The sequence below is a fragment of the Doryrhamphus excisus genome, linkage group LG22 (assembly GCF_037039965.1).
Source record: "Doryrhamphus excisus strain RoL-2023G ecotype Guam linkage group LG22, RoL_Dexc_Guam_v1.1, whole genome shotgun sequence".
In the NCBI taxonomy this organism is placed as follows: Eukaryota; Metazoa; Chordata; class Actinopteri; order Syngnathiformes; family Syngnathidae; genus Doryrhamphus; species Doryrhamphus excisus.
The window spans coordinates 7,981,610-8,006,546 of record NC_136378.1 but is presented as its reverse complement, the minus strand read 5'-3'; the positions used below and the strand labels follow the sequence as shown (position 1 = coordinate 8,006,546).

The window sequence follows — 24,937 nt, the reverse complement described above, 5'->3', positions numbered from 1 at the left end:
AGCAGCCGGGGGCAGGAAGGCATCCGAGGGTGGGAATGTCTGAGCTGGTGTTTTTTTTTGCAGGCCAATAATCTCCTTTATTGAGTCTCAGGAAATCCTAATTGGAGTCGGAAGTGGCCCTTGTGGCCAGATGTGCAAAGACAAACAGTCAAACTCAACCCCCCCCCTCCGCCCTCCCAGCCTGTCCTAGGACAACTGCTGAGTTTAATTTAAACTCACAAACACTCAGAACCCAATGGCAACTGACCACAAGCAAATCGGCATCTTTGGGGAATCCCACTCCCACTTTACAGCCCAAACAAAAAGAGAAACGTGAGATGCTCTCTTGCATCCTGTATTAAAATGTTATGGCACTACGAACACAGCTTGGAGAACATAGCAAAATTGGATGTAGAGTTAGGACAGGCTATAAAAACACAAAGGAAACATACACATAATGTCATTGTATGGTCATATCACCTCGTACTTCAGTATGAGGTAAATTCATTTTCTACCGCTTTTTATACCTTTTTAATGTTATTAAATTTTATTAAATTTTATTAAATTTTATTAAATTTTATTTAATTTTATTTAATTTTATTTAATTTTATTTAATTTCATTCATTTATTTTCTACCGCTTTTTCTACCTTTTTAATTTAATAAATTTTATTTAATTTTATTCATTCATTTTCTACCGCTTTTTCCTCACGAGGGTCGCGGGGGGGGGCTGGAGCCTATCCCAGCTGTCTTCAGGCGAGAGGCGGGGTACACTCTGGACTGGTCGCCAGCCAACCAATCACAGGGCACATATAGACAAACAACCATGCACACTCACATTCATACCTATGGACAATTTGGAGTTGCTAATTAACCTAGCATGTTTTTGGAATGTGGGAGGAAACCGGAGTACCTGGAGAAAAGCCATGCATGCACGGGGAGAACATGCAAACTCCACACAGAGATGGCCGAGGGTACGAGGTACATTATTTAAAACAAACAAACAAAAAAAACCCTTAAACTGTATTATGGAAAGCAGGAAGTGAACAAATGTGACAGTTACTGATTTCACACAAAGATGGCCGAGGGTGAAATTGAACCCTGGTCTCCTAGGTGTGAGGTATGTGCGCTAACCACACGACCGCCGTGCAATCTATTTTTGTTATTGGACACCCTGAACTGGTCGCCAGCCAATCACAGGGCACATATAGACAAACAACCATTCACACTCACATTCATACCTATGGACAATTTGGAGTCGCTAATTAACCTAGCATGTTTTTGGAATGTGGGAAGAAACCGGAGTACCTGGAGAAAACCCAGGGGAGAACATGCAAACTCCACACAGAGATAGCCGAGGGGGGAATTGAACTCTGGTCTCCTAGCTGTGAGGCCTGCGCACTAACCACTCAGTCGCCGTGCAGCCCGTTAGAAATATCATTGTTCTAAAAAAAAAGTAAACAAATATGTCTGCCAAGGGCTATGAATGCTTAGTAAGTCTGACTTTTCCACTTTTCTTCCATTAAAGAGGACTGAGAGTCACTCTCCTTTGTGTTTGTAATTCTGACTCACAGCCTCTCATCTCTCTCTCAGTGTCCATCTTGTTCGCGTCATCGTTTTATGTCCTGTCGGTGAACCCCCACGCACTGCAGCAAACATCGTGTGTGACGTCCCTGCAAGGTTTTGCATGTATAGCTGCATAGGAAGTGCACTCTTATAGATTCTAGAGATCTATATAGATTTGTCATGTGGGAGTGCAAATGGAGAGTGCCTGTGCGTGTTTCTTCCTTGCTTCCTCTTGTAAGGCTGGAGGTCTGACCCAGTCCAAAGATCCTTGTCAGGCCATAACTGCACGTGATCCAAGTGCATTTCTAAGGAACCTGGGTTTGATTTAGAAGAACCCCTTCCCAGACACACTGTCACAGTCCCAGATCAGACCCAGGTGTGTGTGTGTGTTTTTTCGTGGAAGCTGTGTTTAAAAATACTTTTGCACACAAATGTAGTTGCACTGACCTATTTAATGTACCACAAAACCCAGGAGGCACAAAAAACCGCATATGGTTATAATCAATAGTTTCAGTATTACACAGTCTTTTACACGACATACAAATAGAGCACGAGGGTTCATAATCCATATTATGGATTGCTTTACATCAGGGGTCTCAAACACGCGGCCCGCGGGCCAAATGTGGCCCGCAGGACACTAGTTTGAGGCCCCCGCCTTGTTTTTGGCTATTTAAGTTTAAAAGAAATAACTTGAAGGCTACCGTTTAGGTCGCTAGCTCTCTAGTTTGCGAGTTAGCATGTGTCTCAAGACCCTGCAGTTGCGCAATATGTTGTAAATCAGGGGTCTCAAACACGCGGCCTGCGGGCCTAATGTCCTGAGGGGGTGACTCTCTTCTAATTTTCTAATTAACCTCTGCTTCATTTCTATACTTGATAAAATAGCATTAAATCCATGCCATCTAAACCAGGGGTCTCAAACACATGGCCCGCCGGCCAAATGTGGCCCGCAGGACACTATTTTGAGGCCCCCGCCTTGATATGAAAGTTTAATGTTAGTGCAGCCCGCGCAAGTTTGATATGGATGCTGTATGGTATCATGTACCCAGAAAAAATTATTACGTTTGATTAATGTTCATGTTAAAGGTTAAATAACTGTTAATAGTTATCCTCCCTATCCGTGTGGAAGTGGTAAGTTTTTGGCTATTTAAGTTTAAAGGAAATAACTTGAAGGCTACCGTTTAGGTCGCTAGCTCTCTAGTTTGCGAGTTAGCATGTGTCTCAAGACCCTGCAGTTGCGCAATATGTTGTAAATAAAAAAATATATAAATGTGACTATTTAAATGTGACTACTGTTTTGTCATGTCTACAGGGCTCTAATAATGCTTTGTTATTTTTAATCTAAAAAAATAATTTGTCTACCCACCAACTATATGTGGTTTCTTAATTTTTAATTATTTGCTGTTTTATTATTATTATTATTATATTTATTTATTACTGTTTGATTGATTTTCTTTATTCTTGATTTATTTATTTTTCATCTTACTTTGTGCAGAAAAATAAAAATTAAGATATTTGACAACAGTGGAATGTTTTATCAGAGCTTTTATTGTAGAAAATCGGAACCAAAGCACTGAAAAAGTTTGTATATTTTTCTGTTTTTAATAAATGCGTTTTTTTTTTTTTTTGAAAACCTGATGCGGCCCAGCCTTGCCCAGACCGTAGCTCCAGTGGCCCCCAGGTAAATTGAGTTTGAGACCTCTGCTTTACATCCTGGTTGTTGTTTTTTTTGCATTGCACAAACAGCTGTAAAGTGAAGAATTTTTTGAAGTTTTTTTGTACTTTCAGGGAGTTTTGGGAGGAAGATGTCATTTTTAATGTAATGCTTCCGCAACTTTCAAGTAAGATTATGGTGTGACATCTGAGGGACGGGAGGGCCTACAATAAATTGAAAGCTTGCGGGCTCCCACAAGAAATCTTACACATGAACACTTTCATGCACATTCTCTGCAGCTCACTGTTACGCAAAGAAAGGCTGGAAACACACAACAGATTGTTTTGTCTCCTGGAGTTGGACCGCCTTGGTGAAACAAGTGAAGGATGCCAAGTTAAAATCCCTTCCTCAGTGATCTCTGCCACCATGCCCGTTGCAAGAGAGCGGGGGCAATGAAGGTGAAAATGTGCAGACTTGCGACTATAAAGCAGCCGTCTGTCAACAGTGGCGTTTCCTTGTATTCTGAGAAGTACGCTGTGACGTTGTGTCTCACTGAATAGAAAATGAAGTTTCCTGAGAGAGGTTTATTCTGGCACGGCTACACTACAACATGCCCCGCTGCACAGCAACAACAATAGCCGCATCTACGGGGTCGTAACCTCCTAATTACTGCAGCCCAGGAGGCGACGACAAGTACTTGTCAGCGGCACCTATGATAGAGGCTACCTGAGATGGGACTCACCAGCGCTAGGTGATATAGGCTGCAGCACCTCAGATGAAAAGTCTGCCTGACAACACTCGGGTCATTTCAGCACCACAGTGTGACTTCTAGCCTCTTGCCTTTCACCCATCATATCTTTTTTCCGAAATCATGGTGGGTTACGGTGAAGATGTGGACATCAGTTCCCATGTCTGAGAGCCATCGACTCCTGCTCTCAGGTTCTCAGCAGGATATATTTCTTAGCATGATCAAGGCCTTCCGCACCAGTCCTGCTTCAATGATAACATTGGCTCAAATATCAACAATTTGACCATTTCAAGTATTAAATGCTGTTTCATTCACAATTTTATGGCCTTAAGTTTAAATTACATTACTTTCGATGTCAACAACCCATCAAAAATGTTGACCACCTCATCAAGTACCATGTCTAAAAGTGTCTGCTTATGTTAAAGTCCCACACATGGTCGACTCTGTGTAGAGCAGGGGTCTCAAACACGCAAAATGTGGCCCGCAGGACACTAGTTTGAGTCCCCCGCCTTGATATGAAAGTTTGATATGGTTGCTGTATGGTATCATGTACCCAGAAAAAATTATTATGTTTGATTAATGTTCATGTTAAAGGTTAAATAACTGTTAATAGTTATCCTCCCTATCCGTGTGGAAGTGGTAAGTTTTTGGCTATTTAAGTTTTAAGGAAATAACTTGAAGGCTACGGTTTAGGTTGCTAGCTCTCTAGTTTGCGAGTTAGCATGTGTCTCAAGACCCTGCAGTTGTGCAATGTGTTGTAAATAAAAAGAGTATAAATGTGACTATAGTCGTGTTTTGTCATGTCTACAGGGCTCTAATAATGCTTTGTTCATTTTAATCTGAAAAAAATAATTTGTCTACCCACCAACTATATGTGGTTTCTTAAGTTTTTATTATTTGTCATTTTATTATTATTATTATTATTATTATTATTATTATTATATTTATTTATTTATTACTGATTGATTGATTTTCTTTATTCTTGATTTGTTTATTTATTTTTCATATTATTTTGTGCAGAAAAAAATTAAGATAGTGGAATGTTTTATCAGCGCTTTTATTGTAGAAAATCAGAACCAAAGCACTGAAAAAGTGCATCGCTGCTCAGTTAGCATCAATTTCCATCAACAGAGTAACATATGAGCCTTTTCGCTATAACCCTAAATACGCATAATTACATGTACAAAGTGTGTTTCAAAGTACATTATGAAGAGGAATATAACTGCACACATAAAAATAATTAACACAGTATATAGTAAGACCGCAAATCCGTTTATAAATCCGGAAATAGATACTTTCGATACCAACTATTCATGCTAGCAAAATATCATTCTTTCTGAGGTAATGTTGACAACAAAACCATGGGTGAATTGTGAATACAGTTTCCATTCTTACAGTAGTTCTTATTTTGACAGTTTTATTATTGTACTTTTTTGTTTAAGATACTATTTTTGCATATTTTATATCATTTTGTCCTATGTTTTTTGTTGTTGTATATTAGCTAGGCTATACGGTATTGTAAATCACGCTGCTACCTTAATATACTTCAAGAGCTTAAATAAATAGACATTTATTTAATTATTAATTTTTAAACGCATATGAATTTGCCCGATATCGGTACCAGTCTGAATTTTACTCAATATCGTATCGTAAACTAAATAGTACTATAGCGGGCCACTAGGATCACTAAATACAGGACATCCATTTTTGTTGTTTTGAGCTTGTTCTGACTGATGCGTTCAGTGTAGGTCTGGTTTTTTTGGCAGTTTCTCTTCAACGTGAAAACATACATAGTCTGAAACTTTTAAATGCCTTGATAAATGGATTTGAAGATGTATTTGACTTTCAAGGCTTTCAAGCTCGTACACGGTGTAAAAGAACAGCCGATGTAGACCAAAGCCGTGTTAAAATGCGTGCACTCCCACCTGACAACTTCCAAATCCGCCCCTATGGGAAAACTGGGAGGACACACAATCAAGGCATATCAGGCTTGGGAGTGCGTGAGCGCGCCTGCGCGTCCCCGGCGGCGAGTGACCCGTCTTTCCAGCGGCTGAATCGCGTTGCTCATCGGGATAAAAAAGGGAACAAAAGAGCGACGCGGTGAAATGTTGAAATAAGTACGTTATTCCCCATCTGGAGACGTTTCGTCGCTCATATCAGGTAAGCTAGTCGTGATGTCTAATTTAACTGACCGATATTTAACCCTTAATTGTGTTGAAATGTCACTAATGCAAATACTGACTTGTTTCATACATACCTTATTTAAAGTGATATCAACATAAAAGTTCATAAAGGAGTTTTTAACAAGTTTTGGAGAAGATCGAAAACTTTCCCAACACTTTTTCCAACTTTTTAATAATAACACGGGTGTTTATGATTACTCGGCTTTGAAGCCTGGATCTGAAACTTATGAGTCACAATGTAATTGTGTTACCAATCCTGCTTAAACCTGCCGGTACAAGTGTGTTCGTTAAGCTCACACAAAAAGGGAAAAAAAGATTATTGGGAAGTCAACACCCCATGTATTTTAATTAGAAGGGAGTAGCTGTGTTTGCATGTACTGTACATGAGGTGAGATGAACAGGATGGGACAAGCAGCTCAAACAGTGAAGTCATATTTGTCAGCATGTACTTTTTCCCTCCTAAAAATGCCTAGAACTTGCATGGAAAGTTGAAACAGAGGTTAAGTCCATAGTCTTGACTGTTAATGAAAGGGAAGGCAATAGTCAGGTGAGGTCATGGATGGATTACTGTTGCAAGAGGATAAGCAGGACTTCTTTTGTGCTTAATATTGCCTGAGATTCGATTTTTCTTGTTGTATTCTTATCTAGACTGGTTGACCTTTGAACCTTGAAAAGATGTCCGAGTAGACCCCCCTCCCTTTCCTCTCTATGCTCATCAACCTGACTCAAACCGTCAAGGAACCTTTCATGGAACGCTGCCTCCCCTCCCCGCCGCCCCTGCTCCTGTGCTAAGTGAAAGCCATGGATTCATGCACGGTGATGATGCCTCCCTTGGTAGCTCCCCCGCCACCTCCGCCTCCTCCTCCGCCACCTCCACCTGCTTCCTCGTCTACTTTAACCCGAGTGTGCGGTGCCAGTCGGAGTCGAATGAGGAAGCTCAACTGGGAGCGTATCCCCAAAGAGAAGGTGGAGGGGAGGAAGAGCGTATGGAGCGGCGCCGGCCCGGGTGAGGATGAGTTTCCCATCGATCTTCACTCATTGGATGAACTGTTTGGCCAGAAGGACTGTAAGCCTCAGGATAGGACAACCACTCTGAGACGGCGGTCTGCTCTGCTGCGTTGCAGAACTCCTCAGGACAGTCCGGAAGAGGTCAGTAAAGTATGCTAGCAAGTAGCAATACTTTTCTCGTTATTATAATTAACTCGCTTTTCCATTACAGATTTCCCTGCTGGACTCCAAACGCAGCATGAACATTGGGATATTCCTTCGCCAGTTCAAAATGTAAGCAGATTTCTTATTACATTTAATGGAAAAAAATTATTGTATCAATTGGAATGGCACTAAGGATGTCAGTATTATCGATGCAATGATTAATTGATAGGAATTGATAGTCGAGTGGTTGTATTTTGAAGCAATTGAGGTGAAATGGCATGCATTACTTGACTGCAACCACCAGAGGTAATGGTAATGGTAAAGGTTATGGTAATGGTAATGGTAATGTTTTTATTTCATTTGAACATGCATCAGATTACAATTGAATGCATCACATAATCAGTTCACAGTTCCACATGTCCAAAAGGAGTAGGAAGAAGCAAAGCTTATTAAATCCTACCCCTCCATTTGGTACTTTTACAATCAGTAACTGTTACATTTGTTCACTTCCTGCTTTCCATAATACAGTTTAAGGTTTTTTTTTTAAGATTTAAAAAATTTTTTTTTTAATAATGTACCTCGTACCGAAGTACGTAGAGGTGCTGTTGATTCACTATTAACCACTTTGCTGTGATGTTATTTGTTGTTACAGGGGTAAAAATGAAGGTTTTTAAGGGAAAATATTTCTTTAATATTTTATTACATTTTAGATTTTTTTAAAAATAAAAATTGCATAATTTATTTATCATTAACTAATTTAATACTATCGTCTTCGGGCGAGAGGCGGGGTACACCCTGGACTGGTCGCCAGCCAATCACAGGGCACATATAGACAAACAACCATTCACACCACACTCACATAAAATAGTATGTTATCTTTAAATATCGAAAAGTGAAATATAATGTGCAATCATGCTGCACTCATGTCTCTCTGTAGCCGGGTTAGCGCCATTAGCTCTTCCATGTCAACATGTAAACATGTTTAATACTGTCTTTATACATCAACCTTTATACCGTCTTTTTTTGCTGTTCACTCCCGTTATGCAGCCTCTCCTCCTTCATATCTCTGTGTATCATTGCTCCGTGTAGCGAAGGGGTGCTCGAAGCTAACAGCTGCTCCAGAATGTAAACAACGGAGCAAGCGAGAAGCTACGAACGTAACAAGATGAATATCCATAGTTGCACACTTGTTTAAGAGGTCGGTATGGGACAAAAAACAATAAGAAACACTAAAAACGTAGCAGAAGACACGGAGCTACCTTAACTAGCTTGCACTCGGACTGCGCCATCTTGAAACAATAGGCCTCTGCATCCCAGCCCAAGTTAGCATCCATGTTTATATAGCTAGAGTACACCATATTTATATGTCTTGAAAAATCTGTTAAGATTGTCTAAAATGGTAATGAAGGGGTTGAATTAAAAAAAAAAAAAAAAAGGCTGGGCTTGAATGAGTTCATGTTGTAAAAATTAAAACTTGCGTAATTGTTGTAGAACATTTCCCCCAGAGACAAATGCCCATCCTTAAATGGCACACCTGTTTGGGATCTGCACCAAGTGCAGTTACACTTTATGTATTATTATATTTGAAAAACAAATCCAATAAGTAAAAAATCCAAAAGTAAAAAGTTACTGCTTTAATTGTTATGTCAACCCGGCTCACTTAGCGACGCATAATAGAAATAACTATAAATAACTATGACTCCATGTTAGCAGTTTTGATTTTGCAGGTTTTGCTTTTGGTCTTATCAGTTCTCAAGGAAGGCACTGCAGGAAACAGACGTGTGTTCAAAACCGCCCTGGGGAAAACACCACTTCACTTGAAACTACCATAAATCAAACGACATGGAGTTGGACGGAGGCGAGGGCGGGTTTTTTGGGTGGGGTTCTTGAGGATATTGCAGGGAACAGGTGCTAAGGGTAGGGTCCGGTCTAAGCAAATGGACTGGCCATCTCAGAGGTTCTAATAGGTCCTGTTAGGAGTCAGAGTTGACACCTGCTGAAGCCCTTGGCGATTGTCTCCTGTTTAAATGACCCCCTACTGTGAGGGACCTCACTGGTGGCGTCTAAAGTCATTAAGTCACTAAAGCTTTTTGCATCATGGGTTGTTTTTGTAATGCTCACTTGATATGATGACATCTGTTTGTTGTGCTGCTGCGGAGTGAACAACATATCTATTCTATTCCTAACCAGATATGTCAAGACTTGCCTCTCAAAAGAGCCTCTTTATGCAAACGTTTGTCCTGTCTGGCGCTTTTTTGACTTCGGTTCTGTTCTCAATGTAAACGGAGCCGCTGTTGAAATGCGGCGTCGGTTAAAACAACATACTGTATATGCTTTTGTCCCTCATATGAAAGCACAGGGGAGCGCTGTGCAATACCTGCACAATGTAATGACATGTAACACAAGAGCTCTAATAGAAATCCTGCCTTTTACAAAGATGACTAAAAAGGCACTCATAAAAGAGAGAAAAATATTTTGAGTCTTCAAGTTATTTATTATATGCTAGGTGCCAGTGTTTTGTGGAGGTTTAAATGTTCTGTTTTACTGTTATTTTAGAAGATATGAAAGTTTTTAGGGCGGCACGGCGGTCGAGTGGTTACCGTGCAGACCTCACAGCGATGAGACCAGGGTTCAGTTCCACCCTCGGCCATCTCTGTGTGGAGTTTGCATGTTCTCCCCGTATATGCGTGGGTTTTTTCCGGGTACTCCGGTTTCCTCCCACATTCCAAAAACATGCTAGGTTAATTGGCGACTCCAAATTGTCCATAGGTATGAATGTGAGTGTGAATGGTTGTTTGTTTATATGTGCCCTGTGATTGGCTGGCCACCAGTCCAGGGGAAAAAGCGGTAGAAAATGAATGAATGAATTAAATTATTAACGGGCGGCACGGTGTTCTAGTGGTTAGTGTGCAGACGTCACAGCTAGGAGACCAGGGTTCAATTCCACCCTCGGCCATCTCTGTGTGTTCTCCCCGTGCATGCGTGGGTTTTCTCCGGGTACTCCGGTTTCCTCCCACATTCCAAAAACATGCTAGGTTAATCGGCGACTCCAAATTGTCCATAGGTATGAATGTGAGTGTGAATGGTTGTTTGTCTATATGTGCCCTGTGATTGGCTGGCCACCAGTCTAGGCTGTACCCCGCCTCTCACCCAAAGACAGCTGGGATAGGCTCCAGCACCCCCGCAACCCTTGTGAGGAAAAAGCGGTAGAAAATGAATGAATGAATTAAATTATTAACGGGCGGAACGGTGGTTAGCGTGCAGACCTCGCAGCGAGGAGACCAGGGTTCAATTCCACCCTCGGCCATCTCTGTGTGGAGTTTGCATGTTCTCCCCGTGCATGCGTGGGTTTTCTCCGGGTACTCCGGTTTCCTCCCACATTCCAAAAACATGCTAATTAATTAATTGGCGACTCCAAATTGTCCATAGGTATGAATGTGAGTGTGAATGGTTGTTTGTCTATATGTGCCCTGTGATTGGCTGGCCACCAGTCCAGGGTGTACCCCGCCTCTCGCCCAAAGACAGCTGGGATAGGCTCCAGCACCCCTTGCGACCCTCGTGAGGACAAAGCGGTAGAAAATGAATGAAAGTTTTTATCTTCCACACACTTATGAAATGTATTAAGATGTTGAGTTATGGGCCATATTCACCCTACATCCAGTAGCATGTTGGTGATAGAGTGTGTGTGTGTGTGTTATGGATGGTAAGACGAGGCTAATGGAAAGCTGCTGGACTAAAAAAAATAAGATGTGTCACTGGTACAAAGTAAGCCAGAGGTCAACAGGATCGGTTTCTTGACATCCCAAAGCTCTTCAGACATGTTCCATGTGATAGACATGTATGGCGTCGACCCCCCCCTCCCCCCTTCCATGTAGACTGATAAGAATAGGGAAAACCTTGTTATCTCATTATTGTGTGAAAACAAAGGGCTGATATTGCTCGGAGGGAGGGGGGGAGGTTTGGGAAATGACACCAGTGCTAGTCTGGGATCCTCGTTGTATAAATGATGTCATTCTTACATTGCACTTTTTTTTTCCCCCCACACAGGCCGGCTAAGGAGATAGTTGAGGATATCAGGCATGGAGCCGGAGATCGCTACGGAGCCGAAAAGCTCACGGAGCTCTGTAAACTGCTGCCTGACAACGAGGAGGTAAAGTGCACCCCCCCACCACCTATACTTCATCTGTCTCTGGTTAGGATGATCAAAAAGTGTGCTGTTACACCGTGTTGTAAGATGTGGTTTGTTTTCGCGGAAGGAACACGGTGAAAGATATTGGAATCGACTGTTAAACAGCAAGACGTTTTTTTTTTTTTTTCCAGATTTTTCCTCAACATCTGTTCTCTTTCAGGAATCTCGCCTGAGGAGGTTCAGTGGGGAGCGGAGTTGGCTTGGGGAGCCTGATCTTTTCATGCTCCTGCTGGTGGAAGTCCCCAGGTACGCCTCACCTTAGCCCTTGTTTGGATAAAATTACCCAGCATGCCCCCCTGTTCGTCGCCTAGTATCCTTTTTTTTTTTTTTTTTCCAGTTCTATTTTCCGTGTGACTCGCGTGCCTTCCCTTGAAATGACGTGTGTTTGTTTAAGTGATGATCAGGAGGGCTTTTTTTGTCTTCATCATCACTCATCCGTCTCTCTCTTTTTTTTTTTTTTTTCCCCTTCCATTAGTTTTCGCCTACGTTTGGACGCCATGATCCTACAGCAAGAGTTTGACCCTGCTCTGACCTCTCTGTGTGTGGCAGCCAGATGTTTGAGGGAGGCGGCCAGAGGTAAAGTAACAGCAAAGAGTTATGTACTCTACCCCTATTAAGATCTTTGTCTTTTTTAATGCCTGTATATAGAATTAAGTGGTAAGAAAATACTTTTTATATATGAATGTTTTGACTCCAAAAAGTAGCTGTTTTTGTTATTGTTCTTGACTCGAATCTTCATGTCCCCTAGAACTGCTGAGCTGTCCAGAACTACACTCCATCCTCCGTTTGGTGCTTAAAGCAGGGAACTACATGAACGCTGTGAGTGTCTCATAAAGCTGACATTTTCTCTGTGCGCAATACACAATACTCTTGAGTGTGTTTGTTACTCTGACACCGGTTTATTTGAAAAGATCACAAAGTGTTCGTCTGTGAAATTTCTGACCTTGTATGCGGCTTCTCAGGGTGGATACGCGGGGAATGCAGCTGGATTCCGAATATCATCGCTACTCAAACTGGCTGACACCAAAGCAAACAAACCCGGCATGAATCTGCTGCACTTTGTCGCAATGGTTAGTATGTGAAGTGTATACTGTAGTAGTAGAATTTGATATTTTGCAATCCTATAAAGGAGTATTCATGTTGAATTGAAACGAAACGCCAGCATTGCTACGACGCACCGGGGTTTGTTCCTATCACCGCAGCATTTGAAAAGGTTGCCAGGGACGACCCGAGGGCTATCTGTGATATCATCATGGAAATGATTAATAGATGGCTAGTAGACCCCTTGGCTAGGAGCCACCGCTGTTTTGTTAATAATAGTGATGTCATGATATTTGGTAAGGACAAATCTAAAGGTATAGCGTTTGCACAAACTACAGTTGAATCAATATTTTTCAAAAATGTTATCTTTATCTGTCTTGAGAAGTAAGGAAAAATATCAGGCATCTCTACAAAAAATGGTAATACTATGAATTATGAAAATAAAGTTGAAATGTTCAGTTAAATGTTGCAATTTTAGTGTTTTAGTAAAAAACAAGACAAAACAAAGAAATATTATTCATTCATTTTCTACTGCTTATCCTCACGAGGGTTGCAGGCGTGCTGGAGCCTATCTCAGCTGTGTTCAGGCAAGAGGCGGAGTACACCCTGGACTGGTCGCCAGCCAATCACAGGGCACATATAGACAAACAACCATTCACACTCACATTCATACCTATGGACAATTTGGAGTCGCTAATTAACATAGCATGTTTTTGGAATGTGGGAGGAAACTCCACACAGAGATGGCCCAGTGTGGAAATAAATATTATAATACATTTAACCTTAAATCAGGGGTCTCAAACTCAATTTACCTGGGGACCACTGGAGCTAGGGTCTGGGCAAGGCTGGGCTGCATCAGGTTTAAAAAAAAACAAAACGCATTTATTAAAAATAGAAAAATAAACAAACTTTTTCAGTGCTTTGGTTCCGATTTTCTACAATAAAAGCTCTGATAAAACATTCCACTGTTCTCAAATATCTTAATTTTTATTTTTCTGAACAAAATAAGATGAAAAATAAACAAATCAAGAATAAAGAGAATCAATCAATCAGTAATAAATAAATATAATAATAATAATAAAACGGCAAATTATAAAAACTTAAGAAACCACATATAGTTGGTGGGTAGACAAATTATTTTTTTCAGATTAAAATTAACAAAGCATTATTAGAGCCCTGTAGACATGACAAAACACGACTATAGTCACATTTATACTTTTTTTTAATTTACAACATATTGCACAACTGCAGGGTCTTGAGACACATGCTAACTCGCAAACTAGAGAGCTAGCGACCTAAACGGTAGCCTTCAAGTTATTTCCTTTAAACTTAAATAGCCAAAAACTTACCACTTCCACACGGATAGGGAGGATAACTATTAACAGTTATTTAACCTTTAACATGAACATTAATCAAATGTAATAATTTTTTCTGGGTACATGATACCATACAGCATCCATATCAAACTTGCGCACTAACATTAAACTTTCATATGAAGGTGGGGGCCTCAAACTAGTGTCCTGTGGACCACATTTGGTCCGCGGGCCGCGTGTTTGAGACTCCTGCCTTAAATGATTCCATTATTTTCATTCAGTACTTTTTTTCTCGTAGTTGTTTCCACCAACTCCATGTTTTGCATGCAATATTTTATGTATTTCATCATTTTCTTCTTGCCTAAGAGTGTTTGACGTTTCACTTCATTTGGAACAATAGCTCTACAACCATTTGTGTTGGTCTTCACAGGAAGCTGTGAAAAAGGATCAGAGTTTACTGTCATTTCCTAGCCAACTGGGCCACGTTGGCCCCGCCTCAAGGTCAGTCTCTTCCCCAAACATGGATCCCATTATGAATATACAAGTTCAGCCTAATAACATCAATACGGCAAAAACACATGTTCAGTTGAGATGACTTTGTCAAAGTAGGCCAGAATGTAGTCCGTGTAGCTGGGCTCTTTTTTTATCATGTGTGTAATTGTCTCTGATGTCAATGATTTAAAGCTTGTACTTTTATGTTTTGTTTTAGGTTGTGTGAGGAGTCCGTGTTGGAGGATTTATCCAAGTTAAAAAGCAGAGTGCTGGCGCTGAAAGTAAATGTCCAGACGGAGGCAGAAATTTTGCAGCTTACGCAACCTTTCCTGGAGGTACAACACATTGATCACATACTTAAATTTTCGGGACTAATGACCAGTGCATGTAATATGACTAGTTAAGCAATTGGTTTCTGTACCAAAACCACTTCAGTATCGGAACGAACAGCCTCACAATTCCCGAGCCTGTGCTGTCGTCCCCACCAAACGGCATCCATCCCTCAGAAACCTGTCGCCATGAGCGAACCTCCCCACACTGCTAAGATCCACAGGCATAGCCAAGCAAAAGCCACCAGATCCATCACTTTCAACCGGAAAGTCCCGTCATGTGTTCTCCATCATGACTGCATGTGCACAAAGTGCAAAACAACTGCTTCAAAGCACACAAGATGTTGCGAGAACCAGAACATGACCACACTGTATAAGCCACAGGGTTCGAATCATGAGGGGGAAAAAAAACCGGAAGTTCTAGTACTTGCACACAATGGCGATTCTAGCTTCAGTTGAGCCCTGTGCGATTCCCACTTCATGAAAATTTCAAATTTGAATACATGGTGGCTGCACGATGGTCAAGTGGTTATCGTGCAGGCGTCACAGCTAGGAGACCCGAGTTCAATTCCACCCTCTGCCATCTCTGTGTGGAGTTTGCATGTGTGGGTTTTCTCCGGGTACTCCGGTTTCCTCCCACATTCCAAAAACATGCTAGGTTAATTGGCGACTCCAAATTGTCCATAGGTATGAATGTGAGTGTGAATGGTTGTTTGTCTTTATGTGCCAACAAGTAACTGTTGACTGTTGTTTGTATGTGCAGATGACAGAGGAACGTCTAAAGGAGGCTGAGGATGAAGTTGAGGGAATGAGGATGTCAAGTAGAGCGCTTGTGGATTTTTTCTGTGAGGATGACAGCACATTTAAACTGGAGGAGGCCTGCAGGGTCTTTGACTTATTTTGCTACCGCTTCCAAAAAGCTGTCAAGGTACGAAGCAGAAATGCCTATATTAAAGTAAAGGCTCACATGAGCAACATGAAGTACTCTACATCAGGGGTCTCAAACTCACGGCCCACGGGACACTAGTTTGAGGCCCCCGTCTTGATCTGAAAATTTAATTTGTTTCATTTGTTTTTAGATTTGTTTATTTATTTTTCCATCTTATTTTGTGTCGAAAAATAAAAATTAACATTAAACATTTATTTAATAATGTAATAATAAATACAAATTAATTTGTTTCATTTGTTTTTTGATTTGTTTATTTATTTTTCCATCTTATTTTGTGTTTAAAAATTAAAATTCACATTCAACATTAATTTAATAATTAATAAAAATTAATTTGTTTCACTTGTTTCATTTGTTTTTTGATTTGCTTATTTATTTTTCCATCTTATTTTGTGTCGAAAAAAAAAAATTACATTAAACATTTATTTAATAATTTAATAATAAATACAAATTAATTTGTTTCATTTGTTTTTTGATTTGTTTATTTATTTTTCCATCTTATTTTGTGTTTAAAAATAAAAATTAACATTAAACATTTATTTAATAATTTAATAATTAATAAAAATTAATTTGTTTCACTTGTTTCATTTGTTATTTGATTTGCTTATTTATTTTTCCATCTTATTTTGTGTTGAAAAAAAAATTAACATTAAACATTTAATAATTTAATAATAAATAAAAATGAATTTATAATGATTTATAATAATTTTATGTTTTATCAGAGCTTTTCGAACCAAAGCACTGAAAAAGTGGAGGGTATAGCAGAAGCATTGAAGACTATTATATTATATATATTAATATTTAATATAATTAATATTTTTATTATATTTTTATTTTTCTGTTTTTTATATATATATATATATATATATATATATATATATATATATATATATATATATATATATATATATATACGTATGTTTTTTTTTTTAACCTGATGCGGCCCAGCCTCACCCAGACCTTAGCTCCAGTGGCCCCCAGGTAAATTGAGTTTGAGACCCCTGCTCAACATCATATTCTCTCTCTTACAGGAGAATGCAGAGCGTGAGCTGAAGGAGAAGAAACGTCTGGAACGTCAGAGGGTGATTGGGGAAAAGCGCCGCTCTCTGGCTGTGTGCACAGATCTGGACCTTAGGCTCAGCCTGACCAAAGAGCCTCACGGTCAGGAGAACCAAGATGAGCTGGAGAAACTCCTGGAGAAGAACTTGAGCTACACCTGGAACCGTCGTAGTCTGAGAAGCTCTGATCCGCGCAGGTACTCCCATCACCTGTGCAGTGACAAGAGCTTCCCAGAGCTGGGCAGCAGCCCGACGTCCTTCACTTGTCACTCCAACAGCTCGTCGGATCACGAGAGCTCCACCGTGCTTTGTAGCTCTCCAGAGATGGACGGTACTTGTTCTCCCGTTGGTCAAGCAGGTGTTTTGGATCGGGATAACAGGACTCATGACCCTCATATTGCATCATATTCACACCATGGACGTGGTTTCACGGTTGGGAAACATGGATCTAAGAACATTTCTATTGAGCAACTACACACAAGTGAAAGTGGACTAACTGTTTCCGAGAACACGGAGTATTCGCCTGTTTCCTGTCGGAATTCTGCTGCCATAAAAACCGATTCACATTCCCACACCTCCAGTCATGGACACGGTTTTGGAAAGAGTAATCCTGTTCAGAACAAATCTAATAACACAAGCGATGACCGGACTACATCAGTCAGATTTCAAAGATCTGAAAAAGAATGTGTTAGCGTTCCGGATAAAATGGAGTTACCTCCACTAAACAGAGTGAGTACATCAAATGCAACTGCGATGTCCGGTCCCGATGATGCTATGAGAAAGCTCAATGCAGAAGGGTTGACGACTCTTCCTGTCAAGGACACCTGGATGCCGCCCAGTCTTCCGGAATTCAGCCAGTCTCACCCAGAGGAGTGTTCGGATGTGCCGAGTCCTGAGAGGGAACTTGTGAGGTCGTACTCTCGCGTGGGGGAAACTGTAGAATGCCACACTCTTGTGAAAGGCCTCCGATCCTACGACACCCTGTCACCCCCGACGTCTCCGCTCCCGCGTCCCACGCCGAGCCTCTGCTCCAAGTGGAGGAAAGAGCGGGAGGTTGATGCTCCACTGCCAACTCCATCATTAAAAGACGAGAGTGGAGGTTTGAAGCTTCCTGCGCGGAGCGGGGTCAGGGTCAAAAGAGGACTTGGGTCACGTGCTGGACCTGCACAAGCCTGCACAAGCATTCCAAGGGTGCGCCCCAAAACGGAGGGTTCAAATAATACCGCCCCAGTCGTGACGCAGTTATCAGCCCCGAGCCATCCAACCGGCTCCCGTTTGTCCATGCGTTTATCTCCTGTCACTCAACCGACTTCACTCCACGCAAATGTGAAAAGAAGCAGCAGCACACGTGAGAGGAATCAGACAATCAATGACACGCAACCTTTGGTAAAGTCCGCCCTACACAAAAGGACCTTAGAGAGACCGACAGCAGACAAGGTCTCAAACAGGACCCGGTCCACGTTCATCAGAGGGAGTCCTCTTCGTGTGTCCAAACGGGTTGCCCCCAACTCGGAGACGCAGGCTCCCATCCAGGCTGCGCCCGCTCACAGTCCCTCGTCTGCCACCGCTAAGACAATACGCACAACGGAACAGACAAGACAATCTGCCACCCGGAGCAAAAACCCCAAAACAGCAAACACAAGTGCCTCTCCTGCTACCTCTAAAATCCCGTCACGAATTCCCGGTTCCAAAATGCCTCGACCTACGACAACCCAGCCACTGTGGAAGTAAATGATGCCTTTATATACCTGGAAGTCTATGCAGATCTACCGCTTTCCTCACGAGGGTCGCGGAGGTGCTGGAGCCTATCCCATCTGTCTTTGGGCGAGAGGCGGGGTACACACTGGACCGGTCGCCAGCCAATCACAGGGCACATATAGACAAACAACCATTCACACTCACATTCATACCTATGGACAATTTGGAGTCACCAATTAACCTAGCATGTTTTTGGAATGTGGGAGGAAACCGGAGTACCCGGAGAAAACCCACACATGCACCGGGAGAACATGCAAACTCCACACAGAGATGGCTGAGGGTGGAATTGAACCCTGGTCTCCTAGCTGTGAGGTCAGCGTGCTAACCACTCGTCCACCGTGCTGCCCTCTATGCAGATCTGGATATTTTTTAAAAACTTGATAAATTCTAGATCTACCACATTGGCTTTGTAGCTAATCTACTTTTGCCATGTTATATTATTATTATTATTTTCATGCACCAGCAGACGAATAGATCTTCTTAATTAAACCCTACCTCCTTTTTATGTTCATTTGTATCCTTTGCAGGCAATAGGATGCAAACTGTAGAGCAGGTAAAACACTCAATTTGGTGTCTGAACAAACAGCCAAATGTGCCCAGTCAGAATACCACTAGTGCGCTTGTTACCGTAATGAGAAAGTGTATTCAGTGGCATGTAGGTAGAATATTTTCCAAAACACTGTGATGCCTATGCTATTGTGTTTGTCGGTCTTAATTGGTACAAAATTTGTATCCTTCTGCGGTGAAGCCTCATTGTTCTGATGCACTTTTTTAACTGAAGAGGCCATGAGAATTTGACTGTTTTGTTGTTTTATATAAAAAAATTTATAACTTAATTGAATAACAGTGGTTGTTATTTACTGTTTTATGTGGATTTGTAAATAAGATAAATAAAGGAGTTGTTATGGACAATGGTGTTCGCATCTCTTGACACAGTACCCTCGATTCTGTAGGTGGCTGTCGTCATGGAGATGCTTAAGACGATCCGGGGATTCTTCTGCCAGAACAAGGGGGTGCAAGTGCTGGGGTGGAGGGTGACTGCGGGTGTCGGGGTCCCAGCAGTGGGAACTCTGTCTTTACAAGCCTTGGTGACGCCAGAACCTCTTGAGAAAAGCAATAAAGCAGTGCCTCCTTTGTGCTCTCGAGTGTCCGGTTGTCGCACAGCACTAGCCTCTTAACCCCCACTGTGTAAAGGTGACATCATCAGTCGGTCTCCAGTGGCGCAGGACAGAGTGGGCCAAAATGATCCCACTTGAGTTGCTGAACCCTGCTTGATGCTTTTGTTTTCCTTTTTTTTTTTTTTTAAACCAAGCTTGGATCAATTGAGTATTGACCTGCACTGTATAAACTAGAGATTAGCAGAGGGCAAATTAACATTCAATTATTATGTCATGGGAATAAAGTTTTGAAGCACATGTAATCCAGAAATATTAGAGATATAGACAAGTCAATGTCAACTTATGGGCAACTGTGCGCCTGCCAAAAAAAATATTGCTTAATGGTGGCCATCTTTAAAAAAATGCTTGTTAGTCCCTGGTAATAATATCACAGTTTGATTACTGCTCCCACACTATATTATGTTTTATTTTTCAAAAATGACCACTGTTTTGTGGTAGAATATGGTTAATTATTAGTGGAAAATAATTAAATTCTGGCAACTAGGCAGCAGTAATGTTGCATGGCTAAGACATCATCCTTAATACATTACCTTACCTTGCACTTGATGTAGCCAGCCATTAACGAAGGTTTTCCTCCCATTTCGTGTGAAAGCGGTAAGTCTGTTGCTTCTTACTGTGTCCTTCTTTCCCATTTTGTTCGAAACCCTTTTTTAAATTTAAAAGAAAGAAATGTAAGGTTAACTGGTTAGCTTGCAAGCATGTTAGCTTGATAGCTAGCAGTCGTTGAGAGTCCATGTGGAATAACAGTTGTACAATAAACATAAACAATGAATAATAGGTGTGTAATGGTGAAAATAGGGGTGATATTCCAGGTCTACGGGGCCCTAAATATGAAAATATTCAATTTACTATCATCCAATATCGCTGAAATTCAGGTATGGAATCAATTAATCACTATAAACCAGGGATGACTGTATATGCTAAATTACATGGCATTACACAGGCGTCTTTCCAAGGTTAAAACGTTTTTAAAAATATATTGTTTATAATTGTTTTTTTTTATTATTATTATTATTTATTAAGCGGTAGAAAATGAATGAATGAATATAATACCTGATTGTTTTGGCGCACACAATTGCACAAATGGATCCAAAAACAGTTTATGGCATAGACCTAAAGACTACAAACATTCAAACAAGCTACAGTACAATAACATGTTTGTCTGCGTGTAAGGCGTTTTAAATAATTCCCTCTTGAGTATTGAGTTTATTCTGAAATAGTAGTTTTCTACAAACCAAATTGGAAACGTTTACGTTTTTTAAAATTGAGTTAGATTAAACAACAATGCCACCTAGCGACAGTAAAAAGACAATTGCATGATTAAAAACTACAATTCCCAGCTTCCGCCCTACCCTGACGTTACGTTCTACGTATTGGGCAGCTCCCCGGATGCGGCTGTGATTGACTATACCAGGCAGAAGAGATCGCTAGCTAAGTGGCGGTAAGTCACAAAATGCTTTAAATGTAATTGTTAAAGCTTACTGTTACACCAATAAGATGTGTCATTGTATAGTGAATATTCTACTATGACTCCCAGGGATGTGTCGGGTTCTGAATACATCGTTTGGAACAGTGATGTGAAATGAATTTATCAAGTTGTTTGCTAACTGGCTAGCTTGCTAGCTATCGTACGCGCTAGTTCCTTAGCGTGATGCTAGCCGCCAGTGGGGAACGCCTAGTACCATACGAGATCACTCAGCGATAATAATCACAAGTTAATCGTTTCGCTTTTGAGATGGTCTTTTTCCCGTTGATGCTAGCGCTTGTTTTTTCCACGTCATACCTTGTCATTTACTGGAAGGTTGAACTTGTTTTGCAGCGGAAAGACGGAAGATTAGCGAATGTAGCTGTGGTTAGCGTGTTTGCTATCAAGATTGGTATTTAATGTGGTGATTCAAATGATACTTCAATCACTTCCACTGTATACTTTTAACTGTTTAACGCCGCTGGTGATTAATAGGGAAGTGATGGTGTAATCAAAATAAATGAGTGTACTTTGGGGTTACCTAGGTGCCCTTGTTTGTTTTTCAGGTGCTGCAGCCCCAGTGGTCGTTGGCAGGATGCAGACCATAAAGTGTGTGGTTGTTGGTGATGGGGCAGTGGGGAAAACATGCCTGCTCATCTCGTACACCACCAATGCCTTCCCTGAAGAATACATTCCAACAGTGTTTGACAACTATAGCGCTCAGATGAGCGTGGACGGCCGCAATGTCAGCCTTAATTTGTGGGACACAGCCGGCCAGGAGGAGTATGACCGCCTGCGTACTCTCTCCTATCCCCAGACCAACGTCTTCATCATCTGCTTTTCCATCGGCAGCCCCTCCTCCCACGCTAATGTCAGGCACAAGTGGCACCCTGAGGTGTCTCACCACTGCCCCAGTGTGCCCATCCTGCTGGTGGGCACCAAGAGAGACCTGAGGGGTGACGCAGAAACGGTGAAGAAGCTGAAGGAGCAAGGGTTGGCTCCCACTACCCAGCAACAGGGGAATGCCCTCGCTAAGCAAATCGGGGCCGTCAAATACATGGAGTGTTCTGCTCTCCTGCAGGAAGGCGTGCGGGAGGTGTTTGCCGAGGCCGTGAGAGCAGTGTTGTACCCCGTCACGAAAAAGAACACCAAGAAATGTGTGCTTTTGTAATGAGGATTCCTGGATTTGGATTGCGGAGGAGGAGCTGTCGAGTTCCACAGATGCAAAGGATGGCCGAGAGCAGTACCTTCTTGGCTCCTGCCATGCCACTTCAAGCAATTTAGACTTCTTTATCAGCTCCTTATTCATCCTCAGGAGGACTCCACCCTGATGCCATCATCACCAAAGTGACTTTGCCAAAATGAGGGCAAAAAAACAAACAAAACGGATCTCTTATTTTTCTTACATTTAAAATTTTGATATCTACACTTTCTTCACATGTTACACTTGTAGGTTTATAGCTTCTCTGCTTTGCCTTTATAAGAAATGCTGATAATGGTCGTCACAAGCCATAATTCCATCTAAACCAAGCTGCCCTGTTTGACTGGAGAGATCTACTGTTGTTTAGGTGGAGAAATAGTGACTACCTCATGCTCACATAGGTTCTTGCATCTCGCGAGTGTCAAACACCTGCATAGTGACGCTTGCCATTTAGTCCACATGTAGACGCCGAGCAGCTTTTTTAATTTCAAGCAGCTTTGAGTCCAGTCAACGCGTGACGATCCCGGACAAGGGCCAGTTCCCAGCACATCACCGGTATGCGCGGATTAGTGTTGAGCTCGGTGCTCAGCGTGGCGTGGTCGAGGTGTCCATCCCGCTGCCCACGCATGGAAGAGCCAGCGGGCCTTTTTTTGAAGATAAGCCGCTCTCATTAAAATCAGCCAACTAGACATCTCTTGAGCCAAATTAAAACCAAACCGGTACCGGATCCTTCTAAATGACAGAATAGGATGCGGCTCAGCTCGCTCCTGCCTCCTCATTATTAAAAACTTGGAATTAAGAGATGAATATCGGACAGGGTTTTCTCGATCGATGTTGGCATCCATTTATTATGGCAAATTTGTGCATTGTTCTGAGCTCCTGTTTCAATGCCCGTGTCATCTTAAGCAGATGAGTGCTTCCCAGTGTGGAGGTCTGCATGACTGGAGCTCAATGTTGCATAGCTGATGTCATGTTTTTTTTTTTTTTTTTAGACCACAAACTAGTGAATCAACAGTGCCTCTGCTGGTTGCAAGTAGTATACTCCATTTTGCCTTAGTTGTTTTAATGCCACGATTAATTGATGATGGTGGCCACCCTGTCTTGGAATCCCAAACAATTGTATTTTCTAATCAGAACATGTTCAATTTACTCCAGTAAAAACGGTTTTAATCTACAATGTGGCCAAAGTTTACTATATTTTTTGTAATAGCCTGTGTTTATTAGATTGTTCACGTCAATGGCTTCGCTGCCTTGCATTAAATGCTAGCAGAATATGACCACGGCGTAATTGACCCAGTATATATGTTATATCCAAACATGTTTTAAATGGCTTGCGCTAGGCTGTGTATTTCTCTTCCTGTATTTCATTAAAATAATTCCATTCTTGAATATGAATAAGACAAAAAAACAGCCATTTCTACCACGACGTGTATTTTTCTTAAGCATCGCAGCAGTTTTAATTGTCATGATTGACAGAGGCAGGCGTTTTGTCTGCTCACATGCCTTATCCAAACCAAAAACCGCAGTGGTGGTATTTTGTCAAACCCAAAGGTTGTCATTTTAGTGCCACAAAAGCCTTTAAATACAGCCCCCCCCCCCTCCTCTTCACCAAACTATGAATCTCACGTTACGTTCTTACTTTCTTCCTGTCAGTAAACACACTGCAGCACTCTTTAAAGCACGGTTGCAAAACTGACATCTCAATGCGCAAGTACGATTCTTAACACATTGTGGTTTATATGCCCTGCATTGCATGCTGCAGCGAGAGCAGCGTATAACAATAACTGCAGTGGTGGAAGGTGCCTTGTCGGTTTTTATCTTGTTTTTAGCAATAAGTGGTGGGTTGTTTTTAGCTTCACGCTGCCAGTAATGACTTTTTTTTTTTACTCAGTGAATTGTATGAAATAAGTTTATTGCGGCCTGTAATAACCAATGCGCAATAACATTTAAAAGGGCTGATTTAAAGTGAAAATATGTGCACAATTAGACAAACTGTGGTCATTGTGTGTGTCCCCCACACTTTTAACATGTCCTGATTTCATTCAATAATGGAAGTGGAACATACACCTGTGGGCTCTTTTGTTGTCGGTGTCCCAGAGCTGTATGCTACCGTGTGCGTGGTACTACGCTTTTACACTGGGAACTTGATTTGTAGAGATCTGTAATTGTTTTATATATAACAAAGCATATTTGTATAAATGAACTAACAGTGAGATGATTTTAAATTATGCCAAATAAAACGGTGGTTGAAACCAGGTTTTGAGTGTGAATTGTGTGCAGTTGCCATGTGCGGCCTCTAGATGTCCTCAAGTCAAAGCCCACCTCTTTACACTAATGAGCACCATTTTTCAAACTCATTTTTACTCCTCTGTACATAAGGAGTTAATGGTCTATTTCCAAACAGTTTTCCAGTGCTATCATTCATCTTTGCAGACACCAACTGGTTCAATCAGTGACAAGCACTGAAAACTCAGCAAGCTGTTTACTTTGAAAAATCCCCTTGACCTTTAAGGGTGGCGGCTTCTTCAGATGACAGATGTGTTCGACTCCACCTCAAGCTCATTAGAACTGCGCTGGTGGAATATTCCAAGTATGTTTCCTCCTTTGCTTTTACAACCATAATGGGGCTTGGATTGTGTCTGACGATTTGTTATTGTGAACTTAAAAAGTGGCTCGGAGGAGTAGAGGTT

At 41.4% G+C, this 24,937-nt stretch overlaps 2 protein-coding genes across 3 annotated transcripts; both read left to right on the top strand.

Moving 5' to 3' along the window:
• Positions 1-6,818: 6,818 nt before the first annotated feature.
• fhdc2 (FH2 domain containing 2) lies at positions 6,819-19,411 on the top strand. The gene is given in 13 exon segments (XM_058063543.2): positions 6,819-6,864; positions 6,867-6,916; positions 6,918-7,274; positions 7,345-7,406; positions 11,325-11,427; positions 11,627-11,712; positions 11,942-12,042; positions 12,215-12,285; positions 12,429-12,536; positions 14,251-14,321; positions 14,530-14,647; positions 15,405-15,569; positions 16,619-19,411. Coding segments are annotated over 13 exon segments (3,081 nt in total). The 5' UTR covers positions 6,819-6,833; the 3' UTR covers positions 18,377-19,411.
• Positions 19,412-20,875: 1,464 nt separating this feature from the next.
• On the top strand, positions 20,876-24,502 carry rhogd (ras homolog gene family, member Gd). 2 transcript variants are annotated; one of them, XM_058063545.2, is made up of 2 exons: positions 20,876-21,022; positions 21,613-24,502. In XM_058063545.2, the coding sequence occupies exon 2, from the start codon at positions 21,642-21,644 to the stop codon at positions 22,215-22,217; it is 576 nt and encodes a 191-aa protein (XP_057919528.1). In that variant the 5' UTR covers positions 20,876-21,022; positions 21,613-21,641; the 3' UTR covers positions 22,218-24,502. The 2 variants fall into 2 exon arrangements, with proteins under 2 accessions (XP_057919528.1, XP_057919527.1); XM_058063544.2 differs by having other exon boundaries at positions 20,977-21,022; positions 21,592-24,502.
• The last annotated feature ends 435 nt before the right edge of the window (positions 24,503-24,937 follow it).